The 21,483-nt window shown below is 35.0% G+C and overlaps 1 protein-coding gene across 4 annotated transcripts in view; it reads right to left on the reverse strand.

Moving 5' to 3' along the window:
* The window catches only part of DYNC2H1 (dynein cytoplasmic 2 heavy chain 1), a 328,872-nt gene that overhangs the window by 165,330 nt on the left and 142,059 nt on the right, over nt 1-21,483 (reverse strand). For all 4 annotated transcript variants that reach the window (XM_066247664.1, XM_066247663.1, XM_066247662.1 and 1 more), the window contains 7 exons: nt 20,905-21,003; nt 19,383-19,506; nt 15,111-15,274; nt 12,409-12,528; nt 11,741-11,875; nt 9,581-9,724; nt 5,126-5,215 (listed from right to left, as the gene is read on the reverse strand). In XM_066247664.1, coding sequence (XP_066103761.1) covers nt 5,126-5,215; nt 9,581-9,724; nt 11,741-11,875; nt 12,409-12,528; nt 15,111-15,274; nt 19,383-19,506; nt 20,905-21,003 — 876 coding nt within the window. The remainder of the gene's footprint in view (nt 1-5,125; nt 5,216-9,580; nt 9,725-11,740; nt 11,876-12,408; nt 12,529-15,110; nt 15,275-19,382; nt 19,507-20,904; nt 21,004-21,483) is intronic.

Below are 21,483 nucleotides of genomic sequence, written 5' to 3' on the forward strand. Positions count from 1 at the left end.
CCAGAGAAAGGTTACTAGCTCTAAGTCTTGGTTTTCTCCTTTATATAATAACAGGATTGATGTAGGAATTAAATCACAATACATGAAAAGCATTTATCTAATGCCTGGAAAATTGTAAGTCTTAAAAGGTGACAGATAACTATCTGCTTTAAATTGATATGCTACATAGTGTTCCATAAACCCCACAATTCTCAGAGGCTAAAAAGCCATGGAAAGTATAATTCATTCATTCTTTTTATTTCTATTCTACAATGTCCATTGCTTTCAAATGCATTCAATTAAAAGTATAAGGTAAAGTTACCATATAAAGAAAAGTCTTGTTTTGGTCTCAAAGAAGTTGATATAGCATAGAATTTAAGTATTCTCATTTGTGCTTGAAGTTAAATCACTTTAATGAACAATTCTATGCACCTTTAACTATACTTCCAGAAAATCTAAAGAGTTAGATATAATACTAAAGGTTTTAAAGTTATCTAAGCAGAATAAAATTACCTAGATTATCAAGATTCACTTAAATAGCCACATTATAAAATTTCTAAACCCCAACCAGAGAAATTCCACTTTTATAAGAAAACACGTTTTGTAATATTTTTGTGTGTGTGTGACAGAGAGAGAGAGAGGGACAGATAGGGACAAACAGGCAGGGAGAGAAGCATCAATTCTTTGTTGCGGCACCTCAGTTGTTCATTGATTGCTTTCTCATATGTGCCTTGACCGGGAGCTACAGCAGACACAGCGACCCCTTGCTCAAACCAGTGACCATGGGCTCAAGCTGGTGAGCCTTGCTCAAACCAGATGAGCCCACACTCAAGCTGATGATCTCGGGGTTTTGAAACTGGTTCCTCCACATCCCAGTCCAACACTCTATCCACTGCGCCACCACCTGGTCAGGCAAGAAAACACATTTTGAAAGGAAAAAATGCCAGAATCCAAAATTAAATGATTTTTAAGATAAATACAATCATGAGGAGCTATTATTATTTTATTTTGAAAACATCATATTTATCTGAATTTTACTCAATTAGCAAAATCATCTGAAAAGATATGTAAAGTGACCTTCAGGGGCAAAAATTTACAAGGAGTTTGAATGAAGAAAAAAAAAATTTATTCATATCTCATCAAGCATTTTTATACACCACCTCAGAGCTGTCTCAGATAACACTGTCTTGATGAAAGGAAAGCAGTAAGAATGTATGTGCTACCAACTCTCCTTCCAACCCTTCTGTCATCTCACCAAATATGGTTGGAATTTACTTAACATTTCAATTACTTCTGTGAGTTTGTATCTATTCCAAATGATAAACTGGAATGAAGAAATGCTATCTATATAAAGGTACTAAAACTTGTACAGTTTTATTATAATCATAAGTTTTGTGAAACTAATTATGCTACTTATCCTATAATTGTCTAAAATACTTAGGTTACTAAATAAACACTTTTGATCTTTTGGGGGGAAAAATGACATAGCCAATAATCTAAACTGAAACTGCCAGACAGCTTTCCACATCTGTTTTACTTTAATAAGTCTAAAATTTCTGCTGTAAAACAAGTCAATCTTTTTTTTTCTTTAAAATTCCTGGTCAAGCTGCTTTCAGTTCAATATAGTATAAATGCTGACAACCCCAGCCTCTCTCCACTTCAATGTCTATTGTTGCCACACTGCTGTCACCAACACAACAGCACCATCAGTCTGAAAGGTCTAGAAGCAGTTTAACATGACGCTAAAGGCTGAAAACCCGAAGAGCTTTCACTAAAATATGAAATCGGGTCCATCCTAAGTACTATTATCCTGCTAAATCCCAGAAATATATCTTATTGCTTTAAAATTAATGTGCTTTCTGAATTTTTATTCACCACTGAAATTCTATGGACTGCCGAATCCATGTTTAATAAGTTTAATATTACTCACTCTAAAATATGAGTTTTATACAACAGATATTCCATTATCAATTAAAAATATGTCTTAAGAATGATAAACCAGCCTGACCAGACGGTGGCACAGTGGATGGAGCGTCGAACTGGGATGTGGAGAACCTAGGTTCAAGACCCCGAGGTCGCCAGCTTGAGCGTGGACTCATCTGGTTTGAGCAAAGCTCACCAGCTTGGACCCAAGGTCGCTAGCTCGAGCAAGGGGTTACTCGGTTTGCTGTAGCCCCCCTGCCCCCGGTCAAGGCACATACGAGAAAGCAATCAATGAACAACTAAGTTGTCACAATGAAAAACTAATGATAGATGCTTTTCATCTCTCTCCATTCCTGTCTGTCCCTATATCTATCCCTCTCTCTGACTCTCTCTCTGTCTCTTTTAAAAAAAAAAAGAATGGTAAACCATAACTTTTTTAAAAGTAACTTTAGCTGTTTACAATAGAAAAATATTACTTAATATAGGCAATGAAGAATTCCAATTGGGTACTAAAATGTTAAGAATATTAAGCCTTACAGGCTCATTCCTATAGCAACAAAATGTTGGCTTTAGCCTAACTTAAATATATTCTTAACAGGTAAACTGACTTTAAAGAAGTAACCCTCACTATACTTCACTGCTATCTTAAATCATTTCCATATTGAATACTATTATAGCCTGAATACTTATATTATTAAAAATAAAATAAGAATATATAAAGTGATTTCAAAATACTTAGGTTGGAAACAAACAAGAAACTCCAAATAAGAAAATAAAAATTTGAATTTAGCTGGTGTCCCAAAATATGTTATTAATAAAGAATTATGAAATCTTGTAAACAAAATGCTACTAATTTTTGGAATGAATATTTATATTATATTTTGACTTAAAACATTTTTAATAATAATATTTAGTTATATTATATCTACCTTCAAAAAGTATCTGGGGGGCACCTTAAAATGACTGTAGCTCGGCCCTGGCTGGTTGGCTCAGTGGTAGAGCGTCGGCCTGGTGTGCAGGAGTCCCAGGTTCGATTCCCGGGCAGGGCACACAGGAGAAGCGCCCATCTGCTTCTCCACCGCTCCCCCTCTCCTTCCTCTCTGTCTCTCTCTCTTCCCCTCCTGCAGCCAAGGCTCCATTGGAGCAAAGTTTGCCCGGGCACTGAGGATGGCTCTGTGGCCTCTGCCTCAGGCGCTAGAATGGCTCTGATTGTGGCAGAGCGACGCCCCAAGATGGGCAGAGCATCACCCCCTGGTAGGCATGCCAGGTGGATCCCAGTCCGGTGCATGCGGGAGTCTGTTTGACTGCCTCCCCGTTTCCAACTTCAGAAAAATAAAAAAATAAAAAATGACTGTAGCTCCATAATAATATTTTCATAAATCATAGCCTATTTTAGTGCAGAGGTCTTAAAAAGTATGTAAAAAAGCACTGAATATATTATTAGGGGCCCTGGCCAGTTGGCTCAGTAGTAGAGCATCGGTTGGGGTGTGAATGTCTTGGATTTGATTCCCAGTCAGGGCACACAGAAGTGGCCCTTTGTATCTTCACCTCTCCCCCCTTTATTCTCTCTCTTTCTCTCTCTCTTCCCCCCTCCCACAGCCATGGCTCAATTGGTTCCAGCAAGTTGGCACCGGGCACTAAGAATGGCCTGCCTCAGGTGCTAAAAATAGCTCAGTTTCCCAGCAATGGTTCTAGATGGGCAGAGCATCACTAGTAGGGGACTTGCTGTGTGGATCAGCATTGGGGCGCATGCAGAAGTCTGTCTCTCTGTCACATCCCTTCCTCTTACTTAAAAAAGTAAATAAATAAAACATAAAAATATATATTATTAGTCAAGTGACCAAAATGAAACTTTGCAGTATTCACAAGAAAATAAAAATGGTTGAAGCTACACTAAAGAACTAATCATACAAATTTAATAACAAATTTAAAAGTCCAGTCATTAAAAAATAAAATATAGTCTTGGCTACATAGCTCAGTAGGTTAGAGCATCATCCCAATACACCAAGGTTGCAGGTTTGATTCCCAGTCAGGGCACATACAGGAATCAACCAATGAATGCATAAATAAGTGGAACAACAATCAATGTTTCTCTCTCTCTCTCTCTCTCTCTCTCTCTCTCCCTTCCTGTTTTTCTATAAAATGTATAATTTAATTTTTTTAATGAAGGCCAAAGAATTTTAGAATGACAGTAAATTATGAGACCTTTGAAAGAAAAATATAAATCCACAGTCCTCAATTAAGAAGGAACTGTGCAGAAGTGCTCAGCTATGATTTTCTGAACTTCCAATAATCTCCCTTATAAAAGTGCTGGAAGACAGTCTGAAGGATTCATTCTGTATCAAGTAAAGATCCTCAACAATACCACTCTAATCATAAAAATTACTATCCCTTTCTAAATAATATATTAACTAAATCTTTCTAAAGATTTTTTAAGAAGCCTACATAACTGGACCATAATAACTCTACTCCTCAATTTGCTGTCTTTGCAACGCTAATCTTCAACATGTCTTAAGCTATACCCAAAGACTGATATTTTTTTAAATTCTAAAATGAAAAGCCCCTGTGTATTTGTAATATTCAGAAATTTCTAAAATATGTTTCATAGTATAGTCCTGTGGGGACCTCATAATATGAAGACTTCCATGACAAATATTTCTCAACTCAGAATCAAGAATACCATTAGTTTACTTCCTAATCCAGGAATAGGAGATAATTTTGTCCCCAATTTACAGGACACTCGGCAATGTCCAGAAATATTTTTGATTGCAACAACTGAGAGAAAGGGAGTGCTACTGGCATGAGTTGGTAGAGGATAGATGCTGTTAAAAATCCTAAAACGCACAAAACAGCTTACCCATGACAAATAATACTGTCACCCAAAATGTCAATATTGCTGAGTCTAAGAAACCCCAGCTAGGAAATGACCTTCAGAACCATCGTAGCAGTTTCCTCCTGCGGTGGCTACTGGGATAGCGGGAGCTAAGCCAGCTAACCCAGCATTTGCTCTCCCTTCTTCACTTGTCACCTTTCTCCCTACCAAGTCCCAAAATGCTGCAAGACATTCTAGATAGTAATGAACATTATTCTAGGAAAGTATCAGAAATGCCAACCAATCCTAATACCTTTCTAGTAGGTAAACCGTTACAAAATTTAACTGTAATACTGTATTAAATCAAGGGCCAAATAGTATTTTATAGGTGAAAAATAGAACATTTCTTACCTTGAATAGACAGCGACATATATATTCATATACCATATGTTTCAATGAGCTGATAAGAGACTGGATCCGCTGTTCTGTATTTTCAGAATCCTGTAGATGGCAATTTGAAAATTTAAAAATCTAGAGGCCTGACCGGTGGTGGTGCAGTGGATAAAGTGTCGACCTAGAATGCTGAGGTCATTGGTTCAAAACCCCAGGCTTGCCTGGTCAAGGTTCATATGGGAGTTGATGCTTCCTGCTCTTTCCCCCACCTTCTCTCTCTCTCTTTCTCTCCCCTCTCTAAAATGAATACAATCTTTAAATAAATAAATAAATAAATAATCTAGAAAATTTATAAAGATTTCAAAAATACCCCACAGTTTAATCATGCTTATAATTATTCCTCCGGGCTCAAAGATGATTCTGGAACAATTATATTTGGCAATCAAATTTTTAGAAAACTAAACAAATAAGTATCAAATTTGCATGCTAACACAATGAAGAAAATTGATATATTTTTCTTTCATGTATGGAACTGTTAAGTAGAAAACTACAGGCTCAAAATAATGTTGCTTGTGCTCAAGTCCATGGTTTAATACCTGACCTAATTGTGATTTTGACCTTCATCAGAAATGTAATCTTAATAAACCAGTATAGTATTTTCTTCTGGTCAAGCACGAGTAGTCTGTCACTGAGGCACAATTCAACCCCTACCCCGCAAGGAAAAATAGGTGATCTGCATGATAAAACACCAAGTATTCTCTTCCTTTTCTCATAAAACAGGATGTCCTCAACAAAAAAAAATCCTTTTTTTCTAACAGATCCCTTGTACCATCCTTCTTTCTGTAAGAACTTTTCATTTTATATACTGTAATCTCTCAGTGTTCTTCCACTTGATAGATGTAATGCTGCCCAATTCATGCATCATTTAATAAAGGCAATTAGATCTTCAAATTTACTCGACTGAATTTTGTTGATAGTTAAAGCTTTTATTAAGTGAAAATTATAATCAATTTCCAATTATATTTTACCATACCACTTTGATTCTTACTGGAATTAAAAATACTACATCAGTCTGAGTTAAATCCATCTCATTTCTTAAATTACCATTACCAATGAAGCCCCAAAACAGTATAACCAAAACCACTGTATAAAAAATTTTCTCATCCTCAAAATAAGAACCTAAGCAACCTTAAATCATGCCCTCCATATTGAAAAAGGATGAACAATAACTTTGACATTGGTGTTGTAAAAATTCTTGCACACACCTTTAGTGTTTTTATATGTTTCTGTATTTCCATTGTACACAATTGCCATAATTTGAGAATTGTATTAGTGGTTATTTCTCCTGTGAATTCATGAAAATTGTCTTGGGATTGAACTGGGGGAAGAGGTTGTGAGGGTGGGTCTTTTCCCTAAGAGTGACAGGAGTTTTTATCTCACCTGAGGGAGCACTTGGAGAATACATGCCTTTTGAGTTAAGTCAGACACTGAGCTATAAGCTTTTTTAGAGAGTAAAAAATAACCAATATTTTTACTAAGTTTAGTGAGAACTTCTAACCTATTTCCAGTATTCATATCAACTTAGAGACACTGACTTTAACCTGAATATTTTGACTGTGTACTTTCTAAGTAACATATGAAAAAGTTTTAATTCAAAAATAGTATAAATCTGGTCAATTATAAATTATCAATCATATATCGTGAACCAACTCTCACAGACATTATATCATTCTTTTTCTGTAAAAATGCTTTTACCAGTATATTTTATAAATGGTATGATCATATTTAACATTTTAAAATTCAAAAGTATTTTTTAAAAATTAAGGACAAAAACAACAATTATTTATTATTTTCTCCCCTGCCTCTTGCAACCTAGTGTCTCATCCATGAGAATATTAATTAGCCATGCTAATGAAAACAATAATTTTTGTCCTTTTTGCTCTTTGCTTATATTATAAAACCTAACACCAAGAAAAATGTCTGACACATAGTGTGACTGCAATAAATATTAATAGAATCATATTTCCTCAGAAAAACACTTAAGTAAACCAACTTGAATATAATATTTACATTGTTTCCTAATTTAACTAAAAGAACAAATTACTCTACCTCCATATTAGTATTACACCAAACAGAACTATGAAGAATTAGATAAGTTGTATCTCAAAAGTATTTTAGAAAAAAAATGAAAAGGCAGATAATAAATTCAAAATACTTGCAACATATGACAAAGTTTTAATGTCTTCAATATGTAAGAATTTCTTAAAACTGAATTTTAAAAAAATATTAATACCATGTGATGAAAAAAAATTCACCAAAGAATATAAATATAACATAATCCTACATTTCTTATAAATTATCAAAAACTTGCAAATATAATAAAATGTTTCTCAATTACCTAATAGGACAATTATTCAAAGATATATATAATATAATATCCATTGTTGGTTAAGGTGTAGATGGAAAAAGGAGCTCACTGCATCCGTGTAAGACATCAATAGCATATACTTCCAAAGATAAATTAGACAGTATTTGTGCAAGGCTTAAAATTGTGTATTTTTGCCTCAACTATCCAAGTCTAAGAATTTAAGACCCTGGCCGGTTGGCTCAGAGGTAGAGCGTCGGCCTGGCGTGCGGGGGACCCGGGTTCGATTCCCCGCCAGGGCACATAGGAGAGGCGCCCATTTGCTTCTCCACCCCCCACCCCCCTTCCTCTCTGTCTCTCTCTTCCCCTCCCGAAGCCGAGGCTCCATTGGAGCAAAGATGGCCCAGGTGGTGGGGATGGTTTCTTGGCCTCTGCCCCAGGCGCTAGAGTGGCTCTGGTCGTGGCAGAGCGACGCCCCGGAGGGGCAGAGCATCGCCCCCTGGTGGGCAGAGCGTAGCCCCTGGTGGGCGTGCCGGGTGGATCCCGGTCAGGCGCATGCAGGAGTCTGACTGTCTCTCCCCGTTTCCAGCTTCAGAAAAATACAAAAGAAATAATATATATATATAAGAATTTAAGAAAAATAATTGGAGAAATGAAACACTAAAACAACAAAAACAAACAACAAAACACTTTAAAATGTCTGTAGCTGTTTTAAACTATAACCCCCAAACTTTTTGACACTCTTTCCATCAAGAGGTAATGTCTAGTTCCCAAACCAATAGAATATGGAAGAATGACACTGACACAGGACAGGTAATAAAAGGTGATCCAGCTTCTGCCTTGTTCACTGGGATACACATGTTTGGGGCTCTAAGATACAATATGAGTAATCCAACTCCACTCTGCTGTGGAAGCCAAGTTTCACGGAGAGGTGCAGCACTCAGCAGTCCTAGTCACTAAGTCCTCCCACCCCAGTCACCACGTGTGCAAGTGACGCATCTCCCCACCCCCAGACTTCCACTCTCAAGTCTTCCTTATTGAAGCCCGGACATTGTGAAGGAGAAATAAGCCACCCTTGCTCTGCCCAAACCAAATTCCCTACAGAATCCATGAGTATAAGAAAAAATTCATAAGCATAAGTTTTAATCTGCCAAACTTGAGGGTCAAATGATACTTAGAACAACTAACAGGAACAATCTCCACAGAGCAGGTAGTTCAAGTATGAAACAGAATCACTCTCAAAAATATCATGTAGCTTTATATTTATTGACATGAAAGCTGTCTATTTATACTAATAATCTTTTAAGTTTAATTTTTTATTTAAAGACTGATTTTATAGACAGACAAAGAGAAGAAGGGAAGAAGAGAAGGCGGGAGAGGGGGAAGCAGTTCCACTTACTTATGTATTCATTGGTCACTTCCCATATGTGCCCTAACTGGGGATCAAACAAAGATATACAATAAAATTGTAATTGTTGCTTTTCCCAAGTAATGGGATAATGTGGATAACTTCTTATCTTTGTATCTTCCTTTATTTCTGGGTATTTTTTTTAATAATTTTATTTTTAATGGGGCGACATCAGTAAATCAGGATACATATATTCAAAGATAACAAGTCCAGGTTATCTTGTCGTTCACTTATGTTGCATACCCATCACCCAAAGTCAGATTGTCCTCTGTCACCTTCTATCTAGTTTTCTTTGTGCCCCTCCCCCTCCCCCTTTCCCTCTCCCTCTCCTCCCTCCCCCCATAACCACCACACTCTTATCAATGTCTCTTAGTTTCATTTTTATGTCCCACCTACGTATGGAATAATGCAGTTCCTGGTTTTTTCTGATTTACTTATTTCTGGGTATTTTTAAATGACTGTCTATTACTTTTTAGTTTATACTAAGAAGGTAAATCATTTTTATTATGAAGATGTCACATTGGGACAGTGTGTTAAGAACATAAAATACAATTAAGGGGCTACTTTCTTTTAAATATAGTTTAAAATTGTTACATGTGTTCTTTTGAAATATAATTGCAAACATGTTTGCTCGGGAAATTATTATTATAAATTAATCTTTCTTACTCAGTCTTAGCAACAGGGTTAACCAACAGCATACCTGTTTGTTTTGCAGAGCTCGCTGGAAAAGTCGAAGAAATGCAGCCAAACTAAAACGGTACATGTTATTAATTTTGGACAAGTCAGAGATAATGAAGTACATCCTGCTGGCACTGTCCGCCAGAGGAAGATAGGCATCCCGCTCCTGTGGGTCATTGGTGAGAGGAAAATAAATAAATAAATAAATAACCTCCTGAGTAATAGTGCTTTACTGCCACCTACAGGGCACTGTGCACATATCCAGCCACAGCCTTATTTCTACCTATATCCAACAAAGGAAGATGACAAACCATAGAATTTTATAACTAAAAGAATTAGCATGATCTAGTTTTTATTTTTATAAAACAGAGGAAAATATATTTTAAATATTTCTCTACACCTTGTATTACAAATTTAGAAGTGGTTCATGGGTTGATCTTAATGAGGACCAAGAGCACCTGCTAAAGGAAGAGAGTAAGATGGAATGGTGAACAGTCATAATCAGAAAATAAAAGATTCCATTTTTCAAGAGAACAGTTTGGATAATTCAAGAGGCTGTCCCTGCAGCAAATAAAAAAGTTAGAACTATGAATATAGTGTGTGGGACTAGAGTCAGCAAGAACGCTGATGGAACTAGAGTGAAAAAGACTGTAACAGGTGGCCACATGAAGATAATAAAGCACCTAGCATGATGTTATTTTGTTTTTGTAACAGAGACAGAGAAAGAGACAGATAGGAACAGACAGACAGGAAGGGAGAAGATAAGAAGCATCAACTCTTCATTGCGGCTCCTTAGTTGTTCATTGATTGCTTTCTCATATGTGCCTTGACTGGGGTAGGGGGATACAGCAGAATGAGTGAATCAAGCCAGCAACCTAGGGCTGAAGCAAGAAACCTTGGGCTTCAAGTCAGTAACCTTTAGTCTCAAGCTAGCAACCATGGGGTCATGTCTATGATCCCATGCTCAAACCAGCGACCCTGCGCTCAAGCTGGTGAGCCAGTGCTCAATCCGGATGAGCTCACCTCTAGCCAGCGACCTGGGGTTTTGAACCTTGGGACCACTGCATCCCAGTCTGATGTTCTATCCACTGTGCTAGCCCTCCTGGTCAGGCGCACCTAGCATTGTTTGACACGAGCATAGGAAGAGCCAATAAGCACAGGGCTTTGACTCTGCCTGAAGGTAAAGGATGACAGAGATAAGAGGACCATAGATGAAATGGCCTCAAGGTTAGAATGGAACTCTAGAAGGTTGTCCATGTCATTCTGATCAAAGGACCAGAATTACAAATATGATACTGTTAAATTATGGGTGTGATTCTTGAATGTCTGTTAAGAAAAAGAACACAAAAAAGCTCAAATTCCTTTTGATATAGAATGAAAGTCATGACATCTGCCAAGTTTAGAGAAAGTGGGGGTAACTGGATTGGAATCAAGCTATAAGGTTGCTCTTTCACAAATAAAAAAAGTAATAATATATAATTGTAAAATGTGAACAAGGGTTGGAAACCACTGAAATAAAATGTGAAGTGGGGAAAGAATAAAAGGATGTCAGAGAAGACCCAGTTCAGTTTGGAGCCTGCAAATTCATTACATTAATCTGCTTGGTTGTCTAGTTTTCTTCAAGCAAAGCTCAGTCACTAGAATGTAGGAGAGGAAATACTATATTATAGTGATAGGTGTTGGAGTTTTACAAAAAGAAATGCCAAAAAATTTTTTGAAGAATCGAAACCATTTGTAAAGTAAAAAAAGTTCAGATCATCACAATCACATAGTGATACTATAGGATAAGCAGGTATGAAATGTTTTTGTGGAAAAAATAGCTTATAGCTTTTAATATATTTAACTTGCCTGAAGTTCCAAGAATGATAAACATGTTTTAACAGTCATGTTCAACATGCTCATTTCAAATTTCAGTACAAAACTACAGCTCTAGAACTTTAGATAACATTATACCTGAAATCAGTAGAACCTAGCAGGGTAGGTATATTGACCTTACTCTCAAGACCGCAAGATCTCATCACCTTCTCTATAATATTAAGAATTAGACCCAAAGCTCTGGTTTTATGAATAGCTTTCTTTCTTTGCAATCAGCATTCCCTTGAAGTGCTTATTGTATATTTTAAATAATATTAACATAACAGTTTAAGAAAACATAGCATACGATCACAAAGGGAATAATTACTTGATCAAGAAAAATTTGGAGTTTGTAAGACTCTTTAAGTGACTCTTGAATATGTGCACTGCTTGCTTTTGTCTGATTCAGAGATTTGATCAAATCCGTATTATCCAAAATATTGCCTTGAGATGTGGCAAGTGTCTGCAAAAAAATTAACAAAGTAATATTAACATTATACATAGTAAAATAATAAATTACATAAAACTCATAGTAACTATCATTAACTTGATGTTTATAAGAACTTATGTTATTTTAAAATAATTTCAACATTTTATAGCCTATAAGAATGATACAGGAAATCTTTATACTATATCATCAAAGCATTGCATCTATATTAATTTTATCAATCTTATAGAAAATTACATGTTAAATTATAATGCCCTGCTAGCTTTTAATGCTTTTTGAAATTTTGAGCATGTAAACAAATAATTAGTGAAATAATTCAATATAAAGACAGCATACATTAAAAATTGCATGTCTTGAACATTATTTCTTAAAATTATCCTCTGAGATATCTATTGTTTTTGTTTGAATCTAAATTTGAAGATATATAAGGATATGTCTTTGACACAACCAAAAACATGCTGATTGTACTATTGATTTTAAAAATGTTACTTATACTCATTAAAGAAAAAAACCTAATATAAAAAATATCCTTAATAACTAAATGTTACCTCTAAAAGAGATTCCTCAAGCTTGGCTAACTGTATTTTCTTATCTTCTTCCTGTTGCAATAGTTTTGTTTTCTGTTCCTCTAAATCAGGTTTTTCATGCTGAATAGTCAAAGCCAAAAGCTTTAAAAAAATTAAGTACAAGGTTATTCTAGTGATAAAGTTCAAAGAAAACAAAACAAAATAAAAACTTCCCACAAACAGGCCTTGTATTTGACCTATTAAATACTAATTATGATACTATGTACCTCATTTGAATTTTTCTAGTTAAATATATATATATAAGACATATTCACTATTTTTTCTGACAAAAACTATACAGGTTGATGTTAAATAGTACAGAACAGGCACAAAAATTGCATTATTTAGCATTACAATATAGAATACTTAGTTCTAAAATTAATTACATATGTAAGAACTATCAAAGCTAGAATTTTTTTTTTTGTATTTTTCTGAAGCTGGAAACTGGGGAGGCAGTCAGACATACTCCCACATGCGCCCAACCGGGATTCACCCGGCACACCCACCAGGGGGTGATGCTCTGCCCATCTGGGGCATCACTCTGTCACGACCAGAGCCACTCTAGCGCCTGGGGCAGAGGCCAAGGAGCCATCCCCAGTGCCCGGGCCATCTTTTGCTCCAATGGAGCCTCGGCTGCGGGAGGGGAAGAAAGAGACAGAGAGGAAGGAGAGGGGGAGGGGTGGAGAAGCAGATGGGCGCCTCTCCTATGTGCCCTGGCCGGGAATCAAACCCGGGACTCCTGCACGCCAGGCCGACGCTCTACCACTGAGCCAACCGGCCAGGGCCCAAAGCTAGAATTTTTTAATGGCTAAGCATTCACATAAAGAAATAATAGATATCTTACTTAAAATACTATATCAAAATAACAGTGATATATCACTTCACACCCCCTAGTTTGGCTACAACTAAAAAGACAGTAACAAGTATTGGCAAGAATGTGGAGAAAGTGGAATACTTATTCACTACTGGTATGAAAGTAAAATAGCCACTTTAGAAAAATTTGTTCTTCAAAATGTTATTTTAAGATCAAGTACTCCACTAAAAAAAAAAAGAAAAAGAAATCAATGAATGGTACACTTTAAATGAATGAATTGTATGGTATGCGAATTAAATCTTAATAAAGCTGTTTCTTAAAAAATGCTGTTGGCCCTGGCCAGCTGGCTCAATGGTAGAGCATCAGTCAGCCTGGTATGTGGAATGTCCTCGATTCAATTACCAGTCAGGGCACACAGGAGAACAGCCCGTTTGCTTTTCCACCCCTCCCCCTCTCACTTCTCTCTCTCTTCTCCTTCCCTCCTACAGCCATGGATCAATTAGAGAGAGGAGGCCCAAGGTGCTGAGTATAGCTCCATGGCCTCTGCTTCAGACACTAAAAAATGGCTTCAGTTGCAACGGTGCAAGGGCCCCAGATGGGAAAAGCATCACTCCCTAGTGGGCTTGCCTGGTAGATCCCAGTCAGGGCACATTCAGGAGTGTGTCTCTGCCTCCCCTTCTCTCACTGAATTAAAAAAGAAAAAAATGCTGTGTCCAATTCTTAATTTGAAACTTCTACTTAAGAAATGACAATGGTATTTCATAAAATATATAATTCAAAATCTGCTGAATAAGTATCTTCCTTAGTTATCAAGATGTAAATAGCCACTTTCAACAATTATTATGGATAGTTTTTAGATAAAAGGAGCAATTTCATCAATTAATTCTGCTAATTTTTAAATCACTTGTCAATTTGTTTTATTTATAAGAAGTATCATCAACTAAGTCAAAAGATAATGTTCAGAAAAATGTATGTGGTGAGCTATATGATATGGTAAGCAAAATATTTTAAAGGAAATTTTAAAATTACAATGAAGTAAAGATTGTAGCAGCTATACATGCTATCACATAAATCAAGAGAAAAAGCCATGGCCAGGTGGCTCAGTAGAGAGAGCATCACCCTAATATGCCAAGGTCAAGGGTTCGATCCCCAGTCAGGGCACATATAAGAAGCAACCTATGAGTGCACAATTAAGTAAACAACAAATCAATGCCTCTCTCTCTCTCTCCTCCTTCCTGCTCTCTTTTCACTGCTATCTCAAATCAATAGAAAAAAAAGAGTAAAATCCACTATTGTCAGATGAATAAAAAATAGAATAGTATTCAAAAAGTCATGTTATATCTTTAAAGAGAAAAAAAGAGTAAGTATTATGTAAATGTCTGGACATTTAATTTATTTTGAAATTCATGCAGTTATAACCCATACAAAAGTAAAGTGAATACAAAGATGCGTATGTTCTGGTGGGGGGGAGGGAGCTAAGTGGGAATGAAAGATCCTCAACTAGCTAAATAGGTCAATTAATAAACTTTTCACATTAAAACTTCATGTTTATCATTAAAATAAGTAAAGTAGCTGATCTTAATCTCTATGATCCTTCCATCTCTCGAGTTCTACCATATATAATAGAAATAGACTTAAACTTATACTGAAAGAATCAGCAATTTTATGTGAGCAACAAATGCAGAAGTCTAACACAAAAGATACATGAAATAAACCCAGATCATTTACTTTAACTTGAAAATCTATTTTCAAAAGCTTTTCAAAAGATTAAAGGCTAATCATCTTTTAAATAATAGCTTCCCACTCTAAATAAATAGTAAGTATACAAAACTACAAGAGCTTTCTAAGGTAAATTATGATAAAGGTATACCTGTCCTCGTAATCCACTTCTTGTTGTAGTAAAGTTAACCTCAGTGACAATGGAAGCTGCATCAGGTGGAATAAAGGGATTTGGGTTTCTTGTTGACAAAAAAAGGCGGAATTCTTCATTGTAGTCAATAACTTTGTCCCCTATTTGTACCACATAACGTGGTCCTATTTTTTTAAAATGACATAATTAATTGGCCTGAATATTCTGTATTTTGCTACATGAAATTAAAAACATAATCTTCTCAAGTTTTAAATAGTGTATAATATAAGCTCATCAATAGAGTCAAAAGATAGCAACAATTAGGGTACCAAAAATACTATTAACCAGAATGCTTTATTATTTGGCAATTAGGCAAGCAATTATAAGTAATAAGATGCAATTATAAGTCATTAAGATGACCTTGGGATACTGAAGCATCAAAAGAGTATCTACTTATTTATACTCAATACCGTTCTAATGATAACTATGTTTTATGTTCTGAATTTTTCTGAAATAATAGATTACAGAATACAAAAATTAAAAATTATATACTATTGTCTATTTCAAAATTCATCAGTGATAAAGTATTCATTATATAGTATTGAAGATGTAATACACAGAAACAGAATAAACTGGTAAAAACCTAGGATTATCAACATATGAGTAATTACAAAGTCACCATTAATAACATCAAAAAGGATTTATTCAGACTGCCACCCAGGTAATTTATGACATAATGTTAAACTAAGAAAAATAAAGTTTTGCCTTTTAAAGGAGTACATTCTAAAATTAAAAAAAATGATATTCATTATACAACTTATAAAGAGAAATTAAGCAACAATTATAGCCATAACTTATTTTAAACTAAAATCTAATAATTGATTTTTAAGTACAAAATATGTATCTTCAAAGATTATTTTCAAAGGTTAAGAAAAACATTGGAAGGAATTTTTGAGAACACAAGAATAAATTTTAAAGTTTTACTTAAAATTTTTAAGTTAGTGTGAAAATAATTCACAAGCACTTTGTGATAGAGGAAGTAAAATAGGCAAAAAATATCAAAATTATATTGAACTTTAATCATTATTGGAGAAATACAAATTTAAAAGCCAAATGTAACACTTCTACAATAACTGGAATGATTCAAGAAAACTTATGCAGAACAAATGCATAGAAACCGAACTATCATGACATCCTCCTACTCAAACCTCTAAAAACTAATGACAAGGCAACATTTTATGGCATCCCAAAAAAATGTCACATCACTTACAAGGCGCAAAAACTAAAACAGCAGGTGATTTCTCAACACTAGTGATAGAAGCTAAGAGACAATGGAATAAAACATTAAAGTGCTAAAGAAAATAGCTTAATCCAGAATTCTGACAGATATAAAGAAATATCCTCTAAAAAGAAAAGAAAAAGAAGTTTGTTTCCACTGGGCCTTCACTAAAGAAAATAAAAAAGTAAGTCCTGACAAAAGAAGGCTAACTGAGCAGATAAATGAGCAGATAAATGAAAGAAATACTGGGAGAACTTAGGAACACTAGAGGGTCAGTATCTATAAATCTAGATTTTAAACACAATTGTCATGTGGAGCAGGACAATGTATTATAACAATAATGCAAAGGCAGACAGGGGTAGATAGAGTTCAAGGGCAGTTCTGGCAAAGTGGCAAAGTATTTACTTGCATTAAAATAAGCCAAAGATGTGTATTATTATATGTAAAGTAACCATTAAGAATTTATTTTAAAAATTGATCTAAAAATCAGGTTAATTAGAAACCCATATCCATTATTGAAAAATTATTTATTAAATTACACTACAAATAGTAAGACTGTATGGTAAATAAAATTGCAAAATCAAACCATATACCACTGATGAGGGGCTCACTTTATAAACAGGACCAACAAAAACCTGACAGTAAAAGAATGGAAAAGTTTTACCATGCAAACACTATAACTCCTGAGTCCATACTCAAACACAACATGGAAATGAAAAAACCACGTGGACTGAGTGATCATGAAAAATACTTTTGAAATTTATTATTAGTAAAACTTGAATTATTTGCCAACTACACCAGCCTCTTTCTCCACAGCTGCCACATGGCTAGCTGATCCAGTGTCTTCAGTTATTTACCAGCTGCAGAGTGCCACATGCATTTTGCATGGGCTGAACAACTAGGCATATAGGAATTAGCAAGTAAAAAATAATGAGAAATCGAGGAGGAACTCTACCTGTTTTTTATTTTTTTACCATATGTATTTGAAGAATTTTTGAACAGCCTAAATTTGAGGAGAAAAAGCATGTTCTATTCCCATTACTTATACCTGCTTTTACCTCAGTAGGTAGAAAATCAGTTCACATTGCTTAGATTAAAGACACTGGGAGGTAAGTGAAATTGGACACTGTTTTATGTGGATCTAGGACAACCATCCTCTGTCCCCAAAGGAAATGTATGATGTCAAAATGGCAGTTCACAAGGAACTTAACACTCTGGAAAAGGGCAATCTGAAGCATACTCAAGAACAACAGACTTCAACTAATGTGACATGAAGGTAATCCAACTTTGGGAAAAAGGCAAAAAAAGTAAGGTAGGGCCAAGTCAATTTCCTTTTAATAATTATAAAATAAACAAATTGACTCAAATACTCCTGAACTATCTGGAATAGTGGTTCATAATATGACTCAATCATAATGCGGGATATATCACTTTTCACCAGATCCACCTTCTCAGACCTTGTCAACAGCCATTCTCAGACAGTGCCATAGATACTGCTAAACCTGACACCAATCAGGGGTTTATATTTAATGAGCTCTCAAGGGCCAGAATATAGACTAAGGAGAGTCAAATCTAGATGGCACTAAAGGTTCATTTCCACTCCCCTGCCCTGAAAATATCATAATAAGAGCTAGCTGAACAGATCACAGTCAGCACCAATGAAGAACAGACTGAGACCAGACTGAACTGTGGAAGGTAACTCCAGTTACATAGGCAAAGTCCCACTACTAGCATTCTTTTCGCAACATATCAACCAATGCCGGGCCAGACATTCTGACTTGTGGGATAAAAGGTAATCAACAAACAAGCATGCTTTGCTATTTCTTTGCACTGCCTCATTTTCTCCAATTTTCTATTTAAACCCTGTAGTGGTACCAATGTGTGTGATCTAAGTATGTATATGCATATACATATAAGTACATGTTTATGCATGTGTATGTATACACTTTGCATGATACACTTTGCATTACTTTCTTATTGACAAAGTCTGGGTTTAGATGCCTGTGAAGAAAAGAGGTTAAGCATCAGTCAAGAGACCACCAATCTTAGAAACACCTGCTTGCAAGGTAAGCCCACAACCAGAATCTGGGAATTTGGATTTTGGGAGGATTCTTATCAATCCCACATCACCAGAGTATCGCACTGTGCTTAAACTATTTATGAGTATATAAAAATGGTGGTTTATGGGTGTTGGATGAGTAGCGCAATTTAGAGCATCATTCCAATATGCCAAGGTTATATAGGGTTCGAACTCTGATCAAGGCACATAAAAAGCAACCAATGAATGCATAAATAGGTAGAATAAAAAATTGATGTTTATTTCTCTCTCTCTCTCCCCCTTTTCCTCTTTCTCTCTCTCATTCTCCCTCTTTCCCTCTTCTTCTCTACCAAAAATCAATCAATAAAAAAAAATTTTTAAAGTGGTTTATAATGAATACCTACTTTGCTCAGGGGAGTCTGGAAATTTGCTATGTGCCAGGAAGAATGTGTTTACAGAATCAGCCTCTAGTAAAAACTCTGGGCGCTGAGTCTCTAGTAAAGTTTCCTTGGTAGAGAACATTTCATAAGTGTTGTCACAACTCAATGCTGGGGAATTCAGCACATCCTCCATGACTCCAATGGAGAAAGACCCTTGGAAGCTTGCACCTGGTTTCTTGACTCCTGACTTCACATTATGTGCCTTTTCTCTCTGCTGGCCTTGCTTTTAATCCTTTCCCTGGAATAAATTTTAGCTATTACTGTAACTATGCTGGGTCCTGTGAGTCTTTCTAATAAAACACTGTGACAAGGAAGAGTCTTGGAGACCCCCCAACACAGTGACTCTTCAAAAAAGTCACCTCAAAACTGTGTTTACTTGCTGTTACTATTAGATTCTAATGACATTACCATCACTCCCCCCAAAATGTTTTTGTTTCCTGAGATTCAGTGGCAAGACAAAAAAAAAGTCAGTTATGAAGTTAATTACTTTGAAAATTTTTAAAATAATTACTGTCTAAAGTCTGTCCAATACTTACCTTGAGCAACCAGATCTCGTCTCAATAATGGATAAAGAACAGGTTCTACACCATCCACCTCTTGTATGATAAGGGTTTTCCCAAAACGTACTGCCAGCTCAAGAGCTGTAATAAAGTTATTATCCTAAGAGAAAAAAATGCAAATTAATTTCTTTATTTCCTTAATCTTTAAAAAAAAGCCATACAGATAAATAAAAATATAAACAGGAACATTATAAATATTTAAAAATTTGATATGCATGTTAGCAATTCAAATGATTTATGATTGCTTTCTAGTTATAAGTATTTGGCAATGAATCGTTTTAGTTGAATAAATTATCAAATAAATTTCGTAAATAATTTAAACAAACATATAAGAAAAATAAGGATTTTTACATTAACAATAAAAATCCTTTTTTCAATCTTCCATTACAATTAAAAATTGATGCAGAAACAATTTTTCAAATTCTATATACACTAAGTTACTGATCCAACTTTGGATCAGTAGTTATAATCAACTTTATAATCAAAAGTTACTGATGAACTACTTTGATTATATTCAAAATCAAACACTGGCTGGAAGAAGAAAAGATGATAAATATAGTAAACTTTTCTTTATGTAGTAGGCCTAATCATGATGAAATGAACCTTTAGACAAAATTCTATAACCATGCAAAAATTTCCAAGCTTTATGGCTAGGAAAGAGCAGTTTCAAATACCACTCTAGACCTCCAACTGTGGTTAAAATAAATATCTGAAGTAATAATTATTTAAGATATCCTACTGCATAGCTTTGACATTAAAGTATTATATGTATTATTGAATTTACAATCATTCTTAGCACAAATGAAGTAAATATCCCCATTTGATAAGTGAAATACATTTTAAAGAGGTAATTTTTCAAACACCTGAAGAATAGTTATGAAAATTAATCATACACTAGGCCTTTCTTAAAATAATAATAATAACCTGGCTAAGAATAATTTCCTTGCAAACATAAACTTAAATATGACAGTGATAAGTCACAACCCAAAAGAATATGATTAAATTTCATTGACAATATGTCAAATCTTAGGACACATCAAAGATATTTTTGGTGAGTTACACAAGCAAGAAATTATAAGAGACACTGAGAGAAACAGCAAGCATACAAAAAGCCTAGGGGGCTTTCTCAAAGCCAAATTATTAACTCTTATTTCTATAAGATCTTATACTTGCGCCTTCAATCACAATTTAGTGTAAATGCTCATTACTTGTTTCTCTAACCTATCAGACTGTCATCTCCACAAGGGCTGGAACTGTGACTATTTTACTCTCCATTAAATTCCCAGGACTTAAATCAATGCCCTGCACTTACAAAGATACAAACAAATATTCTTATCTAATTTTACAAACTAGAAAACTGAAGCTAAGAGAGTTACATTTCTTTCCCCATGTCCCATAGCAAGTAAGTTAATAGGACTCAGCTCAAAAAATGTTATCTGATTACAAACACAGAGTTCTTTTCTAACATGCCATTACCTAAGATATAAGTTATACACACCTGCTGGTTAATAACTTCCAATCGTGAATCTTTCAAATGTGTTTTTAACCATTCTGTAGCTTGGGAGGAAGGGTCTATAAGAAATGGGCATACTCGACTCTAGTTCAAAAAGAAATTATAAGCTTTTATTAAATGGAAATAATTTCCTAAAATCTATTAATCAATTAGAGTTAGTTTTTCTTTTAGGCTTTGGATAATATAAATATACAACCATGAGGAAGAATTAAAGGCACAGTTTTTAGCTTCATGAGAGGACACATTAATAAATTTTAGAGTGATCAGTAATTAATATTAGGTAATTAAATTTAACCACAGTAAAGTAAGCATAGTCTTATTTACTACACAGTAACAATGTTATAAAGCAGTACATAGTTCATATTATGAAAGAAGTGTCCTAGAAGAAAAAAATCACAGTTTATAATTTAAGACTTAATAACCTAGGAATTAAATACATTACAGAATACCCAGCACTAATTAAACTCTGAAACAAACAGAAAGTTAGAAATGAGTGAAAGTGCCCAATGCTCAGTGCTACTTAGCAGTTGAAAGGAAGCCAACTATACACACACACACACACAC

This window comes from Saccopteryx bilineata, chromosome 1 (assembly GCF_036850765.1).
Source record: "Saccopteryx bilineata isolate mSacBil1 chromosome 1, mSacBil1_pri_phased_curated, whole genome shotgun sequence".
Classification (NCBI taxonomy): Eukaryota; Metazoa; Chordata; class Mammalia; order Chiroptera; family Emballonuridae; genus Saccopteryx; species Saccopteryx bilineata.